The sequence below is a fragment of the Ursus americanus genome, chromosome 35, assembly GCF_024610735.1.
Source record: "Ursus americanus isolate L20-20 chromosome 35, mUrsAme1.1.p, whole genome shotgun sequence".
Taxonomy (NCBI): domain Eukaryota; kingdom Metazoa; phylum Chordata; class Mammalia; order Carnivora; family Ursidae; genus Ursus; species Ursus americanus.
In genome coordinates, this window is record NC_142161.1 from 18,051,377 (window position 1) to 18,072,367 (window position 20,991).

A 20,991-nucleotide genomic window follows, 5' to 3' on the forward strand; every position below is an offset into this window, starting at 1 on the left:
ATGAAAAATACCTCTGTTCTTTAAAACAGGTATGCTATTCATTAAGGGCCCTTGATAACTATAATTAAGATGAAATCATGCAAGAGGATACTGAAATCTAAGCTACTTTCTAATTGCAAAAGGCTTATAAGCCAGAATATTGTGTGATATTCTTTATTTCCATATATACACACAACAGGCATTGTGCTATTTACATAATCTCAATGTTTACATCAATTTTATGATTTTATCCCTCTTAACGGTATTTTTTTTAAAGATTTTTTTTATTTGAGAGCAAGAGAGTGAGGGAGCATGAGAGCAGGGGGAGGGGAAGAGGGAGAAGCAGACTCCCCACTGAGCAGGGAGCTGGACCTTGGGATCATGACCTGAGTCGAAGGCAGATGCTTGACTGAGCCTCCCAGGCACCCCTCTTAATAGGTTTTTAACCTGCAGTCCATGAACTTGAATGGGAAAAAATTATATCTCTATTTTTACCATCCTCCTGCTACTTAGCATTTCCTTCCGTTATAAACATAGGGAACAAACCACAGCAGCATTCGTCGATACCTGTGACTTTGTTAGCATCAGAAGTCCTAAATGTTTTCATATGAAATTATAGTTGCAGATGTTTTAGAATATTCACACAGTAGTTCAAAGTATGGGAGCTATTAAACCTACCTCTAGATCATGTGTGACTGCAGACCTTCCTGTCTATAGCTTCTGGTGCCAACTAACCATGGGCCTGGAAGCCAACACCCAATATTGTGGGAGTATGTTCTCACATTGGTTCTCACATCATATATGATCTATAAATGGAAGGAACTGAGCCAACAGACCACCCCACAAGTTCTTAGGCAAGCTAAACAACAGCCATCATACTGATCTTTATTAAAAGATTAACTTTAACTTCCATATATATATACATATATATATATTTAAATAATCCTTTGTAACCTTATGTATTTTATTTGTACATTAAGAGTGAAGAATTCAAAAACATCAATACACTGCCAAATAAGAGTCCATGGCCCCCAAAAGGTTAAAAAAGGAAAACAAAAAAACAAAAAACCAGAACCCTATACCATGAGGAAATGAATTTTCACCACTGTCCCATCCCATCCCAGGTATGGGTCCTGAAAGTTTTCTCCAACATTCCTCCCAAGAACTCCTGCTTCAAAGAAGGGGTTATTATCTAAAAAGGGCAGTTTGGATGAGGCTCGATACAACTTTGTGCGAGAGTAAAACATTTCTTCTGCTAGATCTATAGCTGATGACCCACAGAGTACCCCTTTTGAAAGAGAAAACAATGGCTTACCTGGTTCCTCAGGCACAAGTGGCTTAAATACTTGATGATCTGTATCACTGGCTGGTCTTTCATGTAGTAAACAATCTCTTCTCTGTGGCACTGGGCATCTTGATGTTCAATAAATCCTCTCTGCAGATGGCACTCTCTGTAATGCCTTTCTCCCTAACCCAAGGCCTCTGCTAGGTGGCCTCCTTGACTTCCGCTAGCTTCAGGCCTGTACCCTGCCCCAACCCAACTCTCAGCCGAGGTCACTCTGTGAACCCTAGGACTCAAAAACACATAGCTTAAAAATCACTGATTATCGTCATTTCTCACCTCAAATAGAAATACCCTTATTGTGGTGATGATTATTTTAAAACCCAAATAATGTAAAGCTAAATGTCAAAAATCTCCGTCTACTGTACAATTTACTTGTAACTTTCCGGTCTGATACAATCATGTATATTTATACATTGCATGTGCAGTAACCTATAACACTTTTTTCTCTTAACATCAACATCATTCCATGTACACAAATACATGTAGCTTTCATCCTTTTCCCCAGCAGCACAGTATATTCTTATATGTCAGCACCATAATTTAATCAAGTGCCATCAGTGAACACTTAACTAGTGAAAATCCTTATACATACAAGTTTGCATACTCATTTTTCCCAGCTTGGGATATACTTGACATATAACGTTTTTTAAGTTTAAGGTGTACAGCATGATGAACTGATATATGTTTATATTGCGAATGATCACAGTAGTGAATGCATCCACCACCTCAGTTACAATATTTTGTGTGTGGTGAAAACTTTTAAGATCTACTCTCTTAGCAGCTTTCAAATACATAATATTGTTAACCACAGTCACAATGTTGTGCATTACATGCTAGAACTTATTCATCTCACAACAAGAAGATTGTACCCTTTGACCACCTTCACCCTCATCTATTTTCTTAGGTTAAATTTGTAGAAACGGAGTTGCTGAATTAAAGCCTATGTGTGTTTTAAATTGGTAAGCGCTCTTTTAAAGTGCAGATATTCACTTATGGTGAATATGATATGCTCTATAGATATTTTTCCCTGTTTTAACATTTTCATAGTGTTTTCTGCCACGAAAACAGTTTTAAAAATTTTTGTCAACAGTTTTGTGTGCATGTGGTAAAAAACACCTAACATGAAATCTACCTTCTTACATTTGCATGTATACAGTATTAACTATATGCATTGTTATACAGATCTCTAGAACTTTTTCATCTTGCATAACTGAAATTCTATACTCCTTGAACAACTCCTAATTTCCCTCTTTCCCCAATCCCTGGCAATATATTCTACATTCTGTTTCTGTCAATCTGACTACTTTAGATACCTCATATAAGTGATTATCACACTTTTTTATCCTTCTGTGACAGGCTTGTTTCACTCAACATAATGTCCTTAACGTTCATCCATGCTGTTGCATATGACAGGACTTTCTTCTTTTGGTTAATCCTGAGTAGTATTCCACTGAATGTATATACCATATTTTCTTTATCCATTCATCTGTTAAAGGACACTTAACACTTAGGTTGTTTCCACCTCTTGGCTATTGTGAATAATATGACAGATGTGAGAATGCAGATTATCTAAGATCCGGATTTCAATTCTTCGGAATAAATACTCACAAGAGGGATTGCTGCATCATATGGCAGTTCCAGTATTTAGTTTGTTTGTTTTTAAGAGGCCTCCATGCCCAACATGAGGCTTGAACTCATGACTTGGGATCAAGAGTCTCTACTGACTGAGCTAGCCAGGTGCCCCAACTCAGTTTTAGTTTTTCATGGAACGTCCATACTACTTTCTATAGCAGCTATACCATTTTACATCTCCACTAATAGTGCACAAGGGTTCCAAATTAGCCACATCCTTGCAAACATTTTTCTTGTTTGGATAATGGCCATCCTAACAGGTGTGAGGTGATACTATGATTTTGATTTACACTGATGATTACTGATATCGAACACCTTTTCATATACTTGTTGGCCATTTGTATATCTTCTTTGGAAAAATATGTTTAAGTCCTTTGTCCATTTTTTAATTGGGTTATTTATTTTTTTGCTTTTGAGCTGTAATAAGAGTTCCTTATATATTTTGGGTGTTAACCTCTTAGTGGGGTTAATAAATGTGGTTTGTAAATATTTTCCCCATTCCATAGGTTACCTTTTCACTCTGTTTGCTGTATGGAAGCTTTTTAATTTGATATAGTTCTAACTTGTCTATTTTTGCTTTTGTTGCCTGTTTTTGGTGTCAAATCCAAGAAAATATTGCCAAGACCAACATTATGAAGCTTTTCCCCTCTGTTTTCTTCTAGGAGTTTTATAGTTTCAGGTCCTAAGTATAAGTCTATAATCCACTTTGAGTTAATTTTTGTGTTTGGTATAAGGTAAGGGTCCAATTTCATTCTGTTGCAGTGGGATATCCAGTTTCCTTAATACCATTTTTTAAAGATGTTATCAATTTTTTTAAGTTCCTTTATATTTCCTTTAATTTCCTTTATATTTTCCTTTATAACATGGTACATTTTTTTAAAAGGCCTTCTCTACTATAAGATCATAAAACTAATCTCATATCTTCCATAGTACTCTATAGTTTTATCATTTTACATGCAAACCTTTAAGTTCTTCTCTTCCCTCCCCTTCCTCCTCCTGAGAAAAAAAGAAATTCAATTCTCCCATATTATTTCTTGTATAACCTAACTCTCCCTTTGTCTCAGCTACAAAAGACTTCTTTTTTGGCTACAAGTAACAAAGTACAGAACCAAAAGTAGATTGAACAAGTTAAGGAATTTATTATGTCATGTAACAAAAGTCCAAAGGAAAAGCAGTTTCAGGATTGGTTAATTCAGAAGCACAGTTAAGGTGCTTTCTATCTGTGCACCCTGCTATCCTCAGTATGATGGCTGTCATCTTTATGCTTGTCCTCTCTCCGTTATCAGACGGAAGAGGAAGTGACAGATGTGCAGATGAGCACTGACCCCAACCCACTGAGAAGATAGGGTCCAACGAAAGTTGACGTGCCTAATCCAATTATCCACCCCTCTGCTCTTGGGAAATAGTAATTAGGGAATAAAGATAAGGATGTTAGAACCTTCACCAGCCCTTCCACACATGGGGAGAGAAGCTGAAAGTCAAGACTGTAACAAGAGTAAGTATAAAATTCCTTCCTCAAATACCTAATATTCTTTGGCCCTGGAGTCACTGAATTCACATTTAAACTAATCTATATTTCACTTTTACTACATTAATGGAGCTCTCAAGGACTGAATTCTATTAAAGTAAAATTAAGGACTGAATTCTGTTAAAGTAAAATGAACTTTTTAAGCAATTTAGGCGGTTAGATAGGATGTATATATCACACACACACATAATACACAATGTATATAATAAAATCCTCATAGGAATAGAACTTCTTAATAGAAATAAATTATAATAAAATAAAAATTGTTTTAGTGTACTGTTTGCTTTTCTTAAATAACTAAAACAAATTCATAAAGTGAAACCAAAATGTGTTCATTCTTACAGAAATGATTCTGATTGATGCATACTTTTCTTAATGCTAATTTATCAAACCCTGAGTTTTGCTTCTCTATCTGTGGTTAAATACATACCACTATAAGCAAATAAGATTGTTTAAAATAAGGGTCCTACATCTTGGGGTTTAGTTATTTGAAATCAAGTTTTTCATTGTGAATAGTTTCAGAAAAATCTATGTTATGGCAGAATGTCTCTTTATCTGCTTTAACAAGGTCTGTGTTAAATTAATAAAATACAACCTTACTCCTGCTTAAGAGTGCATCTTTCATTACATAAGTTAGCAAATAGCTTATATCAATACAAATGTCCAATAATGTAATTAAATCATTGCTACTTGAAATAACTTTATACATGAATAATTTATCTCTTTACACTGTTGAAGCCTTGCCTTGGATTTCAGTGTGTTTTATAGCTTCTGTATCATCACCTGAAATTTACCTAAAAAAGGAAAAATGAAAAATCATTCCTTCATTTTAGGTACAAGGAAAACAAGCCGAAACATCAATTTTCTGTTCTATTAGAAAGTAGTTTCAATGAAGAAACTTGCTATGTCAAACAACTTTTCACACTTTTCATAATACTCAATAAAGTCAGTTTCATTTTTATGAGATGATTATTTGTTTTGTGAATAGGTGTCTTTGCTTCTCTTTATGATTCCTACCTTTTGGGTATTTCACTGCTGATTATCATTGTGAATAGAAAGGAAATACAGTGACGCTCAAGTCAATTGTATTCTTGGTTGGGACCTTTGGTAAAAAGATCTTTGGAAAGGAGTTTAGCGATAAAAGACTAGTTGGCTTTATCTAGCTTTATTCTAGAAAATTGTTTTTAAAAAAGACATTTTCAATGCTATAGGGAAATTTGCTATTTTAAAAGAATAATGCAGAAATGCAGAAATTTTTCCTTTAAAAGTTAAGAATCACTGGGGCACCTGGGTGGTGCAGTTGGTTAAGCAACTAACTCTTGGTTTCAGTTCAGGTCATGATCTCGGGGTCTTGGGATTGACCCCTGTGTCAGGCTCTGCACTGAGCATGGAGTCCACTTGGGACTCTCTCCCTCTGCCCTCCCTGCCCCCCGGGTCTGGAATAAATAAATTTAAAAATAAATACATAGGGGCACCTGGGTGGCTCAGTCGGTTAAGAATCTGCCTTCAGCTCAGGTCATGATCTCAGGGTCCTGGGATGGAGCCCAGCATCAGGCTCACTGCTCAGGAGGGAATCTGTTTCTCCCTCTCCTTCTGCCTCTCAACTCCCCCCCCCCCCACCGCCTTGTGCTCTCTCTCACTCACTCACTCTCTCTTGAACTCTCTCAAATAAATAAAAATAAAATAAAATAAAAATACATAAATATATAAAAGTTAAGAATCACCACTTAAGTTGTCTTATACATTCGGATTACTTTAGCACACTTTCTTAAATCACTGTCTATTATGAATTTAAAAATCTCTGAATATGAATAAAGTATGCTACATATTAAATGTTAAAATTGACAAAAGTAAAACAAAATGACTTTAGCATTTTAAATTTTCTTTAAGTTAACAAAAACAAACAAAAAAACACCAGACTTGAAAAATAATCACCAAAAACATTTTTAAGAAATGTGAATTCAACTTACAGGCAGGCATTGAAGACACTTCAGCTGTGACAATACTTTTTATCCCCAAGTTTGATAAGCCACCTCTGATTAAGCCACACGTAAATGCTAAATACTGAAAGGAACAAAAATGTAAAGAATATTAAGGATTTAGTAAGATAGCAATGCTATTGACAAATATGACAGTTAGTTAAGCCTTGCTATTAGTAAGTCATTGCTGGGGTGCCTGGGTGGCTCAGTTGGTTAAGCATCTGCCTTCCACTCAGGTCATGATCCCACAGTCCAGGGATCAAGCCCTGCATCAGGCTCCCTATTCAGCAGGGAGTCTGCTGCTCCCTCTCCCTCTGCTCCTCCCTCATCATGCTCTCTCTCTCAAATAAATAAATAAAACCTCTAAAAAAAAAAAAAAAGAAGAAAACAAAAGAAAACAAAAAACAACTTTAAAACATATTCTAAATTCAAAAGTCTTTTGTAGTTGGCACTGTACTTTCCCTATGAAAAGCCCCATCTTCTACTCCATTAAATACCTTAGATGCATGTTCTAAATATTGCTTTCCTGAAGACATCTGAGTAAGCAGACGAAATTTGTTGTCCTGAAGTACATAGATGCCCTGTTTCAAGAATAGAAAAAAACATCTAAAGTCAGTGTAGTCTGTAGTCCTTAAAAATGATCTCTTCTCTTCAAAACAATTCAAGAGTTTTTTTAAGTTATTAAAATTCTCCTTTCCACTGGTTAAATTTCTTTAAATGAAGGAATTTTGCAGTGTTCAAGTTGAAGAGCTGTTCAGAACTTTATAACACTAATATTTATTGAATGCTTTAAGATATTAAACACAGAAAGATGTATAAGATAGTTCCTACCCTTAAAGAACCCAAAGTCTAGTGCAAAGGAATCAGAAATACATGTCAAGGTGGAATTAGCAGTTATATATTATTAGCTCATATCTAGAAAGCCAATAATCAGTCACTCCTTCCCATTAGCATTTCAATACTAACAAAGTAAGATATTGTTATATGAAAAAATGAAAGCTACTGGTAGCTACTAGATAAATTATTTTCATTTTCTAACCATTAATCAAAATGCCAAATCCACTCTAAATATTTCCTTGAGTTTTATAAAACAAAGTAAATCTATTTAAATGCATAATTTTCCATGTAATCTATTAAGTCCTACATTAACAAATTATTTTAAGAGAAAAATGACATCAACTAAATAATGCAAGAGTTACTTAAGAGTTAAATATGCTCTATAAATTAAACTTTAGAAATTACTCTAGAGACAAATGTGAGATATTTGTGGTTCTGCAGAAAATCACCACTAAGTAATAATAACTAAGGAACTAAATCCTAAAACCTTAATCATTCTGACATTTGCTACTTTTTAAAACTTAAGATTAAGTTATTTAACTGGGGAAAGATGGGGGGCCTGGGTGGCTCAGTGGTTAAGCGTCTGCCTTCGGCCCAGGTTATGATCCCAGAGTCCTGGGATGGCGTTTGCCCCTGGCCCTGCTTGTGCTCTTTCATTCTAGCTCTGCTCTCTCGCTCTCAAGTAAGTAAATAAAATCTTAAAAAAAAAAAAAAAAATTGGGGGGAAAGAAATAGCTATCATTACCAATAATTGTCTCTTTGTTTTTATTCATTATATCCTATTACAGAAAAAAGTAATGATGTATTAATAACATATAAAAGAAACATTTCAAAGTTGAGTAGAAATTATTTTAAGTTTTATAAATAAATGGCCAACACAGAACATTTATATTAAAAGACTTAAAAAATAGGCCTTAATTTGTCTAAATACCTGATGATTTGTCCTTAGATTGTCGATTTGTTTCTTGAATACTGTAGTCCAAAAATCTTTACAAATGAACTTCATGATATCTAACTCATCCTTGAACCTTGCAGTATCTTTTGTAAACCTAAAAAAAATCAACTAAAAGTAATTAGTATTCTTCCTCCAAAGAAAGCAGGAGGGTAATACTATTCACTAATTTTGAAATGCCAGAACAGCACTGAACATTTATTGACAGTCATAAAGTGATAAGCACCAAGCAAAGAAGATCCCATCTCAATTCTGTTATGTAATTATGGTGGTAAAATTAGTCTAACAGTAAGCTGCACTTTTAGGTACTATTCATTCTACAACATTCAAAAAAAAAAAAAAAAAGAGGCTGACCATAATCATGGTATTGTTATATAAAATATAACCAGATTCAATTATTCAGATAATGAGAAAGAAATACCTTATGAATTGATTTTTAAATTATAAGATTACTACATACATAAACATAGACTCTAAAGCATTCCAATCCCTTGCACTTAAACAAAAATCCATTTAGGTTAAAGAACCTACTAGACCTTAAGTAGAAAATGCAACAAGATTTTAGACAGTTGTTTCAGTACACCAAATTTTTTAGGTAAAAAGTCTAAAACATCAAAATATACATACACATTTTCTTCAAATATTGAAACTTAAAAGTTGGATAATGGAGTTAAACTAGCATCAGACCTAAAAAAACTTTTAATCTGTGAATTAAAGAACAGAGAATAACTAAAATTTAGGAATTAAAATTAAAGTATTTCAAATTTTATACAATCTTTTGAAATGGATCACCTTTGTTTATAACCTACCTGGAAGAAAATTTTCAAATCCATACTGCTCACCTTTCTATCAATCCTTGTCCCACTCGAAACCCCATGTTTTCCAGCTTAGTAATACAGCGTCCATTTTCCTATTTTAAAAAATAATAGTTTTGAGTATTTTTAGAATGCCAGAATATTAAAAAAATTTTAAGATGTTGACTAAAAATATTAATCTAAGTGGTTACACTTTTTTCACTAAAACATTCTTTTTCTTTTTTTTTTAAAGATTTTATTTATTAATTTGAGAGAGCATGAGAAGGGGGAGGGGCAAAGGGAGAGGGAGAAGCAGACCTCCTTGCTCAGCAGGAAGGCTGAGGCAGGGCTAGATCCCAGGACCCTGAGATCATGACCTGAGCTGAAGGCAGACGCTTAACTGACTAAACCATCCAGGCACCCCCACTAAAATATTTTTTTAAAAAGTGAATTGCAAGTTGTATTTGAGTTTTCTTAGTACTAATCATTTCATAAGGCAATAAACAGGGAACTGTAATTATTACTTTTCAGAAATACCAACCCCTCTTCCTAATTACTCCCTCTAACCTTTTTTCCCCCCCATTTTCAACTATTATCTCCTCAGTTATAAAAATGAAGTCAAAGTATCACCTTTCCATCAATTCCCTTTGGGAGGTCATTAAATTTTATTGTTCCTTGAGTCAAAATGTCTCTTAGAATCATCCAAGCTTTCCAGTTCTCAGCGTCTTAGTTGATTACCCCACCATCCTATGCCAGGAATCACGCAGTTGAGTTGGTTTGCTCTTTCTCTGACAATCTCATCCAGTCTTCAGACTTAAAATACTACCCATATGCTGAAGACTCTTAAAATCCTCTGGATCATCTACAAAGCCGTATATCATCCAGATTTCTCTATGTCGGAGGCCTCGACCTTCTACTCTTCTTCACTCACGTGGGCTCTAGCGCTACTCGTGTTACTGTTCTTAAACACGCAAAGCATTGTCAATCTCAGGGCTCCTGCACGGCAGCTCTTCCTCCAGATATCCACATGACCAACTCCCTTGCTTCAAGTCTTCACTCACATGTCACCATCTCAGTGAGGCCCATTTTTTTTCCTTTTTTTTTTTTTCAGGTGTACAATATAAATAATTCAACAATTCTATAGATTATTCAGTGCTCATCACAATAAGCATATTCTTAATCACCTTTATCTATTTCACCCATCACCCTACCCACCCACATCAGTGAGGGTCATTTTAACTATCTTCTTTAAAACTGCAACATACTGCCCTTCAGAAATCTTCTATTCTGGGGGCGCCTCGGTGGCGCAGTCGTTAAGCGTCTGCCTTCGGCTCAGGGCGTGATCCCGGCGTTATGGGATCGAGCCCCACATCAGGCTCCTCCACTATGAGCCTGCTTCTTCCTCTCCCACTCCCCCTGCTTGTGTTCCCTCTCTCGCTGGCTGTCTCTATCTCTGTCAAATAAGTAAATAAAATCTTTAAAAAAAAAAAAAAAAGAAATCTTCTATTCTGGTAATTGTCAAAGTGTGCTCCAAGACCAGTAACATTAGCATCACATATGAACTTGTAAAAACTGCAAATTCTGAAACCCAATTTGCTGAATCAGAAACCGCAGATGTAGGGTTAGTAATTTGTGTTTTAAGAAGCCCTCTGGGGCGCCTGGGTGGCTCAGTCATTAAGTGTCTGCCTTCGGCTCAGGTCATGATCCTGGGGTCCTGGGATCCAGCCCCGCATTGGGCTCCCTGCTCCACGGGAAGCCTCCTTCTGCCTCTCCCACTCCCCCTGCTTGTGTTCCCTCTCTCTCTGTCAAATAAATAAATAAAATCTTAAAAAGAAAAAAAAAAAAAAAAGAAGCCCTCTAAAAGTAGGGTGCCTGGCTGTCTCAGTGGCTACAGCATGCAACTCTTGACCTCTGGGTTGTAAATTCAAGCCCCATTTTGGGTGTAGAGATTACTTAAAAATAAAGTAAAATAGAAAAATGAAAAAGAAGCCCTCTAAAAGTGATTCTGATGCCCTATCTAATTTCCCTGCTTAATTAGTCTCCAAAGAACTTCTCTCACCATTTAACATACTATGTTCATTTTACTAATTTCACATTGTCCATGTCCCTCCATCCCCACCTTCTGCTAGAATACAGCTCCAAAATAGCAGGGATATTTATATATTCTGAAGCTTGTTAGTCTCCACTAAGTACACCAGAGGCCTCATTATTTGAACTTTCTTCTAAGGAACCATGTATTCTACTAATGAGGTTGGGACTACTAAATCTGTACTTTTATAGTACAAACTTTATTGGACATAGCTATAGAGAGGTTCCAGAGCCCCCTCAAGTTAGGCATATTCAAAATGATATGCGGGCCACCTTGCTGGCTCAGTAGAGCATGCAACTCAATCCCAGGATTCTAAGTCCGAGCCCCACATTGGGTGTAAAGATTACTGAAAAATAAAATATTTTTAAAAATTAAATGAGGGGCACCTGGGTGGCTCAGTCAATTAAGTGACCAACTCTTGGTTTCGGCTCAGGTTGTGGTTTCGGGGTCGTGGGATCAATACCTGCGTCAGACTCCATGCTCAGCACGGAGTCTGCTTGAGATTTTCTCCCTCTACCCGCCCCTGTGCTCTCTTTCTCTCTCAAAAAATAAAGAAAATAAATAAAATCTTTTTTAAAAATATTATGTTAATTTCCTCAGCCTATGCTGCCTCTAAAATTCCCTAAATTCATTAATGGCATCACCATCCACCTGGTTACCCCAACCAGAAAACTTCCGTTTTCTTCACCTCTTTACTCCCAACCTTCCACATGCATTGCAGTCCTGTGGAGCCTATCGTCTATATGCTTTCAAAATCTATCTTCTCTCTCTATCCTTACTACTTAAGTTAGCCCTTCTCATTTCTCTCTTTGTTTTCAATTAGAGCCTTCCGAATGATCTCCCTGTCTCGTTTTTTCTTCCTTTGTTTTATATCTTCTGTATTTCTGGTATAGACTTTCTACACTTGATCTTAGCCAAAAGGCCGAGAAGCGATTGGTACAGACTTTCTAAAAATCAAATCATGTTATTTCTCTACTGAACCTTTCAGCACCCTCTCCCCTTTCTTCAAAATAAAGTTCAAACTCCTTAGCATGGCATTATGTGCCTTTCCTTAAATGATATTGGCTAAACAGATTCACTAACAGACACATATTCACAAACATCTCTCCCACTACTCTGAAATTTCTGCAACAACTCCAGAGTTCCATGCTTTCTTCTGCCACCCCACATACAGTGTATGGAATACCACTTGCTGTTCAATACACTGTATAGCCTTTATTTATTTTTTAAAAAGGTTTTATTTATTTATTTATTTGAGAGAGAAAGAGACAGAGCACAAGCAGGGGGAGAGACAGAGCACAAGCAGGGGAGAGGCAGAGGTAGAAGCAGACTCCCTACTAAACAGGGAGCCTGATGCGGGGCTGGATCCCAGGACTCTGGGATCATGACCTGAGCCGAAGGCAGACACTTAACCAACTGAGCCCCCCAGGTGCCCCTTTATTTATTTTTAAAGATTTATTTATTTGAGAGACTGTGTGTATAGTGGGGAGAGGAACAAAGAGAATCTCAAGCAGACTCCCCACTGAGCATGGAGCCTGACACAGGGCTTGATCTCAGGACCCTGACATCATGACCTGAGCCAAAACCAAGAGTAGGACACCCAACCAACTAGGCCACCCAGGCACCCCACTGACCATATATCCTTTATTTATTTATTTATTTATTTGTTTGTTTGTTTGTTTATTTATTTATTTATTTTAAAGATTTTATTTATTTGACAGAGCGAGACACAGCAAGACAGGGAACACAAGCAGGGGGAGTAGGAGAGAGAGAAGCAGGCTTCCCATTGAGCAGGGAGACCAGATGTGGGGCTCGATCCTAGGACCCTGGGATCATGACCTGAGCCGAAGGCAGACACTCAACTGACTGAGCCACCCAGGCGCCCCTGACCATATATTCTTTAAATTCAGCTCAAGTATCATATCCTCCCAAAAGCCTTCCTTGACACTCCTTTGGGCCCCATGCTGTTATAACACTCCGCACATAAATCTATTATTGTACTTAACACAATCATTCGTTTTTCTGTTATTCTCCAGCTCACTTCAAAACATGCTCAGGTGGAAAAAAAAAAAAAATTCCCAGGTGGAATAAGTAACCTGTCAGCCTTTGGGAACAATCTGGTCTTTGTAGAATCAGCTAGGAGTATGTTGATTAGCAGGAAATATGATTATATGTAGATATTCTCAAACCGTAATTACTAATCACATGAGCTTTTGAATTACGCCCTAGTAAATACCTTCTGATGTTGCTACTTGTTCATTCACTTTGGTATCTGTGAATACTCACTAGTAGGTACCAAATTTTTAGGAAAAATTAAACTTGAGAATATTTTATCTATTAATCTTTTAAAAAAATCTATTCTCCATAAATTGGTACATGCCTAATTATTCAGTATTTAAGGATTTAATTCCACCTTAAGCATAGTTTGAAAAATCATTGATTTGGAGAGTGAGAATACTGGTTCTTTCTTTTATTTCACTTCAAAACTTATAACTTCATCTCGGAAAAGATATACAAAAACCATTGCTTAATGTCAGGATTATGTGTCTTTTACATTTTTTTATTATGAAAAATCTGAAGTACACTTAAAGTAGAGACACTAATACAACAAACCCTCATACACCTAGATTCCAAAATGGATTCTAATCAACACGGGATCACGCCCTGAGCTGAAGGCAGACACTTAATGACTGAGCCACCCAGGCGCCCCTAAAGATTTATTTTTAAATCATCTCTACACCCAGTGTGGAGCTCAAACTTACAACCCCAAGATCAAGAGTCACATTCTCAGTTGGGGCACCTGTGCAGTGCAGTGGTTAAGCATCTGACTCTTGGTTTTAGCTCAGGTTGTGATCTCAGGGTTGTGGGATCACACTCAGCATGGAATCTGCCTGAATTCCTCTCTCCCTCTCCCTCTGCAAAACCCCCCCAACTCTTGTGCTCTCTCTCAAATAAATAAATCTTTAAAAAATTAAAAAAAAAAAGTCACACTCTACCAACTGAGCCAGCCAGGCACCCCAAAGGTTATTTTTATTTTATTTTATTTTACAAGATTTTATTTATTTATTGGACAGAGAGCAGGAGAGGTATCAAGAGAGAGCACAAGCACGAGCAGGGAGAGCAGGGAGCCCAATGTGGGGCTCAATCCCAGGACCCTGAGATCACAATCTAAGATGAAGGCAGACATTTAACCGCACCCCCAAAAGTTATTTTTATACTAAATGATTCAAAACTTAAGCTTTCCTTTCCCTTATATGACTAGCACATCTCTTAATATTATCAGTCATGATTACAATAGCTCTGTTTTATTTTGGTTAATCCACTGGAAAAAAGAGGAATTAAAAAAAGATTTTCCAAGCTAGAAGCTGAAAGAGGGAAAGCAGACAGAGGGGAATAAAAAGAATTGATTGCACAGATGATGGTGGGGGAACAGGGGTTTAACGATAAAATAGTAAAAGAGGTGTGTTGCTCGTTATTCTTTGGGGAAAGGGTAAAAAGAGGGCTAACTCTGCATAAACAGCAAACATCTGCTACTCATCACTTAGCATAGATGTTAAACATTAATAACTATTGGTTATTAATGATAATGAAGTCAAAAGTGAGTAAGTTGGAAAAAAAACCTCTATTACAGATGGGTCTAAATAAGAATAGATTTGCTTCATTTCCAATACTCTTCCTGGTATCTTTCTAAATATCTCCAAATGCATTATGCCTTTCTGCCACAGACTGAATGTGCCCCCCCCCCAAAATTCTTATTTTGAAATCCTAACTCCCAATGTGATCGTATTATTAAATAGGGGCCCTGGGAGGTGATTCTGTCATGAGAATGGAACTGTTAAGAATAGGATTAATGCCAATATAAAAGAGACCCCGGAGAGCTAGCTAGCCCCCTTCCAGCATGTGAACACACACAGCCAAAAGATATCATCTAGAATCAGGAATAGGCCTTCATCAGACCAGAATCTGCTGGTGCCTTGATCTTGGACTCTTCAGCCTTCACAACTGTGAGAAATAAATTTCTGTTGTTTATAAGTCATCCACTCTATGGTGTTTTGTTATAGCAGCCTGAATAAACTAATACACTATCCTTCTTGTGATTTACCATGAGCTGTACCTTTCCCAGATTCTTATAGACACCTCAGAAATTCAACCTGTTCAAATAATTCATTCTTTAAACTTTTTAAAGATTTTATTTATTTGAGAGAAAGAGAAAGAGAAAGAGAGTGCACGTGCACACACGACCAGGGGAATAGCAGAGGGAAAGAGAACAAAGCAGACTCCCCACTGAGCAGAGAGCCAAATGGGGGACTCGACCCTGGGATCATGACCTGGGCCGAAGGTAGGTGCTTAACCAGCTGAGCCACCCAGGTGCCCCAAAATAATTCATTCTTTATCTCTTTCTTGACTTTTATTTCCTCTCCATCTAAGACAGCTGCTCAAGTTAAAAACCTGAGGATAATTTTCAACTCTCACTCCTACACCTAACCAAGTCTTAGAGATTCGACCTCCTAACTTTCAAATCATTCTCTCCTTTTCTGTCTTAATTCAGATCTTCATCATCTCCTGCCGACTCCTGAAGTAATAAAACTTCTCACTACAAGGATCTTCTCTCTCCAACCCAAACACTGGATTATCTTTCTAAAATGCAAATGGACCACATCATTCCCCTTTTTAAAAAGTCTCCACTGGGGCGCCTGGGTGGCTCAGTCTGTTAAGTGTCCAACTCTTGATTTTGGCTCAGGTCAAGATCTCCGGGGTTGTGAGACCGAGCCCCACATAGGGTGCTGCACACTAAGCGTGGAGCCTGCTTAAGATTCTCTCTCTGTCCCTCCCCGGCTTGTGCTCTCTCACTCTCTCTCTCTCAAAAAAAAAAAAAATCTCTACTGCAAATGTCAAATTTTTTAATCATACAGCATACAGGGCTCTTTCCAGCTTCAGTTCTCAACACTTCTCACTCTCCACCCATTCTATCTAGTCACAGTGAAATTCTTAAGCATATTTAAATGCACTACACTCTTTCATACCCCTATGCCTTTACTTTTGGCTAAGATGCTTTCCCTACCCCCACTTTCCACCCCTCTTTATCAACAGCATTATAGAAAGGGCTTCTGACTTAAGCATGACTTTGGAATATTTCATTTGTAATATTCATTACAACTCCATGATGCTATACCTAATTACTAACCAATACATTAATTATTCATTGAACTCCTATTTCCCAATGACTGTTGATCTCATTTAGCACAGTGTCAGGCTCACAATACATACTTAATAAATATTTTCTGAATGGGGCGCCTGGGTGGCACAGCGGTTAAGCGTCTGCCTTCGGCTCAGGGCGTGATCCCGGCGTTATGGGATCGAGCCCCACATCAGGCTCCTCTGCTATGAGCCTGCTTCTTCCTCTCCCACTCCCCCTGCTTGTGTTCCCTCTCTCGCTGGCTGTCTCTATCTCTGTCAAATAAATAAATAAAATCTTTAAAAAAAATAAAAATAAAAAAAATAAATATTTTCTGAATGAATCAATGAAGATTCCCACGTATTAGAACTAACCCCCAAGAGAATTGAGTCATTGTTTCATTACTATACCCCCAGCACGCAGAACTACCTCTGACATATAATGGGCACTAAATAACTATTTTTTGAATTAAATTTGTTTCCTAATTATAGTAACGCCTGCAAATTTCCCTTTAGCCTTCTGTCTTCGAACTAGCCTTCTGTCTTCGAGGTGCGTGCAATAATACTGATGGTTATGGATCAGGGCGGGGGGGGGGGGTGGAGTTTCTCAAGTCTGTCCAGTGGATGGCTCCATAGTATGGAAGTGACAGAATTAAGTAGGGGTGCTAAAACCAACTGTGCAGTTAAGCCTGCCATAAATCATGGTGGCGACAACGCTAAAAGTAAGAAAATCTGTGATCTGCAGGAATCAGATACGCGAATGAACCCAAAACAAGTTATCAAACAAGATGCGAAAGAGAAAAGGATGAAAGACTGAAGAGAGCTGACAGGTTCTAGGCTTAGGATATTTGGACGTGGACCAGTCTGTCTACATTTCGGAAGGCCTTCGGTGGCGATAGGACAAGGATTGAAGGAAAGAACTGAGAGGACAACAAAGAGTGTCACCGCAAAAGGACCTCAAGAGCTTTTGGCAGCACTCACCACCTCCCCCTGCTCGGCGGACTTGTACACTCCAGACACCATCTCGTTATGGAGAAGCAAAAACAACGCCTCGTCCGCCATTTCCTGCTTATTCTTCCAAGCCGGGTATCGGCTCCCGTTTGGGCCGGGCTCAAAGGTTCCGCCTAGCGCCTGAGCGATTTGGACGGCGGCACCACGATTCCTTCAGTCCACAGCCAGTTCCTGGTTGCTAGGAGACCGAGGAATTCGCTCGGCTACCCCAAGGCTGGTTCAAGTGCGAGCCCGGTACTGGGGCGAGCCCACCCCAGGGCCACCAAGCCCTCAGGCCCAACAACACAATCTGACAGCAGCCGGAAACAAATAGAGCCAGCGGAGCCCCTATCCGGCCCTGGGCGGGGGGCGAAAAAAACAACTTCCGGTCCTGTCTATCCCGGCATTCCGCCAGCTCTATGATCACAGGTTTACTTCCCCGGGGTGAAAGGCTTGCGCCCAGGTATGGGGAAGCTTCCTCTTACAGAAAATTTCAGACTTAGGGCGGGGATCGAGGGCGGGGCTGTGAGGGGTAAAATAAGACAAAGGAGCGCCTGCTGAAATGTGTGTTAACTATGTGTTAGAACTGACAAAAATTAGCTTCATCAAAAGCTTTCATTTCTGCCATATGTTCCTCAATATGAAGAGTAAAGAGAGTGAATGAATAAAACTTTTTGTCAGGCTATAAAGTTTAGATATATTGAGAAATTATCCCAATCCATTCTGGATTAAACCTGGGTATCCAAAAAGATTTAGAGTCATTTTGGCCACCGGGAAGTTGACTGGGAGTCAAGTGTAAGAGTTAAGGGGGATGAAGTAAGCAAAGAACAAGGTACACTTGAAACAAAATACAGAACCAGACGATTAGGTGTTAAAGACCAGAAAGACAACCTCACTGTAGGAAGTAGCTCACAAGAGTCTATGGCAGGGGTGCCTGGATGGCTCAGTTGGTTAAATGTCTGCCTTCTGCTCAGGTCATGATCCCAGGGTCCTGGGATTGAGTCCCACATGGGGCTCCTTGCTTCACCCTCCGTCACTCCCCTTGCTTGTGCGCTCTGTCCCTGTCTGACAAATAAATAAAATCTTAAAAAAAAAAAAAAAAAAAGACTATGGCAGATGTGGGACTTAACTCCTACAGAGATGCAAACACATACGTATGCACCTTTTAAAATTGGCGAATTCTGGTTTAAACGTGTTGCTTAGCCTGTGATCGATTCTTTTCTTAGTAATTCACAAGGAAGATTTTTTTTCCCAATTAAAATAATTAATTTAATTTAATGCTTCCCCCAAGTTATCATATTGAATTTTCTCAAGTTGTTAACAATAACCTCTCAACTCTCCATATTCATTCACAGGAATTTAAGATCATGTTCCAGAGGTGCCAGGGTGGCTCATTCAGTTAAGTGTCTGCCTTTGGCTCAGGGCATGATCCCTGCTCAGTGGGGAATCTGCTTTTCCCGCTCTCTCTGCTCCTGCTGTGCTCACTCTCCCAAACAAATAAAACCTTAAAAAAAAATTAAGATCATGTTCCATAATTGGAATTATGGAAACTTTTTTCTTTTGTTTTAAACATGTCCCTTCTAATGTTTGCATCAGTGTTTGGTTTTTTTTTTTTTTTTAAGATTTTATTTACTTATTTGTCAGAGAGAGAGCATGCACACACGAGCAGGGGGAGTGGAAGGCAGAGGGAGAGGCAGTCTCTCTACCAAGCAAAGACCCCGTTGTGGGACTCGATTCCAGGTCCCCAGGATCATGACCTGAACTGAAGGCAGATGCCCACCGACTGAGCCACCCAGGTGTCCCTGCCTCAGTTTTTTTGATCATCACGTAAACATTCCACCTAAGCCTTTGAAATCACTGTTAAAAAGAAAACCACAGGCCCAAAGTGGAGTCATTTATGCTAGGCCATGTCATCAAACTGGAGCTTAATACTTAACCTAATTGCAGTTTCAACCTCCACCAGAAATGTAGCCTTAACTGGTAAGCAACAAACTTTTCTCCAACCCCCAAAGGTAGATGAGGTAGTAATACACCTAATAAGACCCTCTTGTCCCCAAAAGAAGACGGTCTCACCTGAAATAATCCTTTTTTTCTGTTTATGACTTCCTGGCCCTACCTGTAAAAATATTTCCCTTTCGGTATCCTTTTGGAGCTTCCCTCTGCTTGCTAGCTGGGATGCTGCCCAATTCATGAATCAATTAATAAAGCTAATTATATCTTTAAAATTTACTCTTTTGAATGTTATTTAATAACACTAGTGTAATTTCAGAGATTATTTTGCAACCACAATCTTAAATTTTCCAGCACCCAAATTTCCCATACGTGAAATCACGTCCCTTATATCCTGACTGCATCCTCCCGTCATCATTACCATCAAAGAAAAGGACTCCAAGCCCACCATTGAAGTCAAAGAGTAACCAACTGACCAACTTACTAAGGTTGATTTTTCAAACAATAACATAGGGTCTTAGAATATTTTGGAATTGATGGGAAACTAATATTTATTGAGCATCTACTAAATGTTGAACACAACAGCCCACTAATTCTCCCCCATAAAGCTATGTCAAATTGCCCAGCATCCTAGTAATAGGTCCTATGGAAGTAGAAAAAGATCCTATGTTTTTGGTTGCCTCTAAAAGCATTTTCCCATGGAAACATTGTTACATTTGGTGGTTAGGATCTACTAGTACCACATTCTCATGCTTCATGTTTAGTCTATTACACAGCGTTGTAGTAAGGATCAATGAGTCTAAGTATTTTTACAATCAGAATTAACTTATTATTTATCGACCCTTATCCCTTTTACCCAGTTTTTTTCCCCATAGAACTTCTCCATTTCTAACATGCCATGTAATTTACTTATATTTATCGTCTGTCTCCATACTTTTCCTGCTCCCAAGCTCCTTGAAGGCAGAGATATTTATTGCACTGACTGTGCAAGTACCTAGAAAAGTGCCTGGCACATAGTAAGCGCTCAGCAAATACTACTGAATGAATGAATGAGTACATGAATGATTTTTGCTCCCCCCGAAGCGTACAAACCCCACAAAGACAGGAACCACAGCGATCTTGCTGTAGGTTTTATCCTCTGAGCCTAGATTACTGCTGATGCACAAAGGAACTTTTAAAGATAGTTACAAGAATTAAGATGGTAACTCGAGTTAAATACTATTGTCCCACTAATGCTTGGTGCAAGGTTGATGCCCGGGTAAAAGCCAATAAGAAGCAAGATTATTCATACGTTGTTTCTGTAGGGAAGTGCTTTGTGAGTTGTAATTTGCAAATGCATTTCTGGAACAAAAGAGTTCTTATGTTGGCTGTGTACATAGAACAGAACCACAAGCTCGAGGACATTCTGTCGCATACACACAAGTAACAACAGAGCCGCTACTCTAGACCCCATTTTAAACCAACCAGCCGTATAGGCCAGGGGTAGACGATAATGCCAGCCTCATCGGTCTCGTCGTCGCTTTTTTATATAGTACACCCTTGCACAGGATCTAATCAAATAGTGATTCTCAGCTGCCGTGACCTAGGGAGTTACAGTTATCTCCAGATTCAATTTATCAGTAGTAACAAGCATTTTATTCAAGCTTTGAGTTGAGAGACAAGGTATCTAAAACGTTTCATACAGTACCAAAAAAAATAATTGCTAGCTATTACGATTAATGACTTTTCATATTGTTCATGT

The 20,991-nt window shown here is 38.2% G+C and overlaps 1 protein-coding gene across 1 annotated transcript; it reads right to left on the minus strand.

Moving 5' to 3' along the window:
• Positions 1-4,071: 4,071 nt before the first annotated feature.
• Positions 4,072-17,733, minus strand: TRAPPC6B (trafficking protein particle complex subunit 6B). Its single transcript, XM_045799633.2, has 6 exons — positions 17,292-17,733; positions 9,095-9,162; positions 8,232-8,349; positions 6,961-7,044; positions 6,455-6,548; positions 4,072-5,278 (listed from the first exon to the last, which is right to left on the minus strand). Exons 1-6 carry the CDS (start codon positions 17,370-17,372, stop codon positions 5,247-5,249), a joined length of 477 nt encoding a protein of 158 aa, XP_045655589.1. The 5' UTR covers positions 17,373-17,733; the 3' UTR covers positions 4,072-5,246.
• Positions 17,734-20,991: the final 3,258 nt, after the last annotated feature.

Coding starts and splice junctions, on each gene's coding strand:
- TRAPPC6B (XM_045799633.2), bottom strand. CDS start 17,372: ATGGCGGACGAGGCGTTGTTTTTGCTTCTCCATAACGAGATGGTGTCT. Junction 6,549..6,960: donor ATTTAGAACATGCATCTAAG/GTATTTAATGGA, acceptor TGTTCCTTTCAG/TATTTAGCATTTACGTGTGG. Junction 5,279..6,454: donor AGTGTCTTCAATGCCTGCCT/GTAAGTTGAATT, acceptor TTCCTTTTTTAG/GTAAATTTCAGGTGATGATA.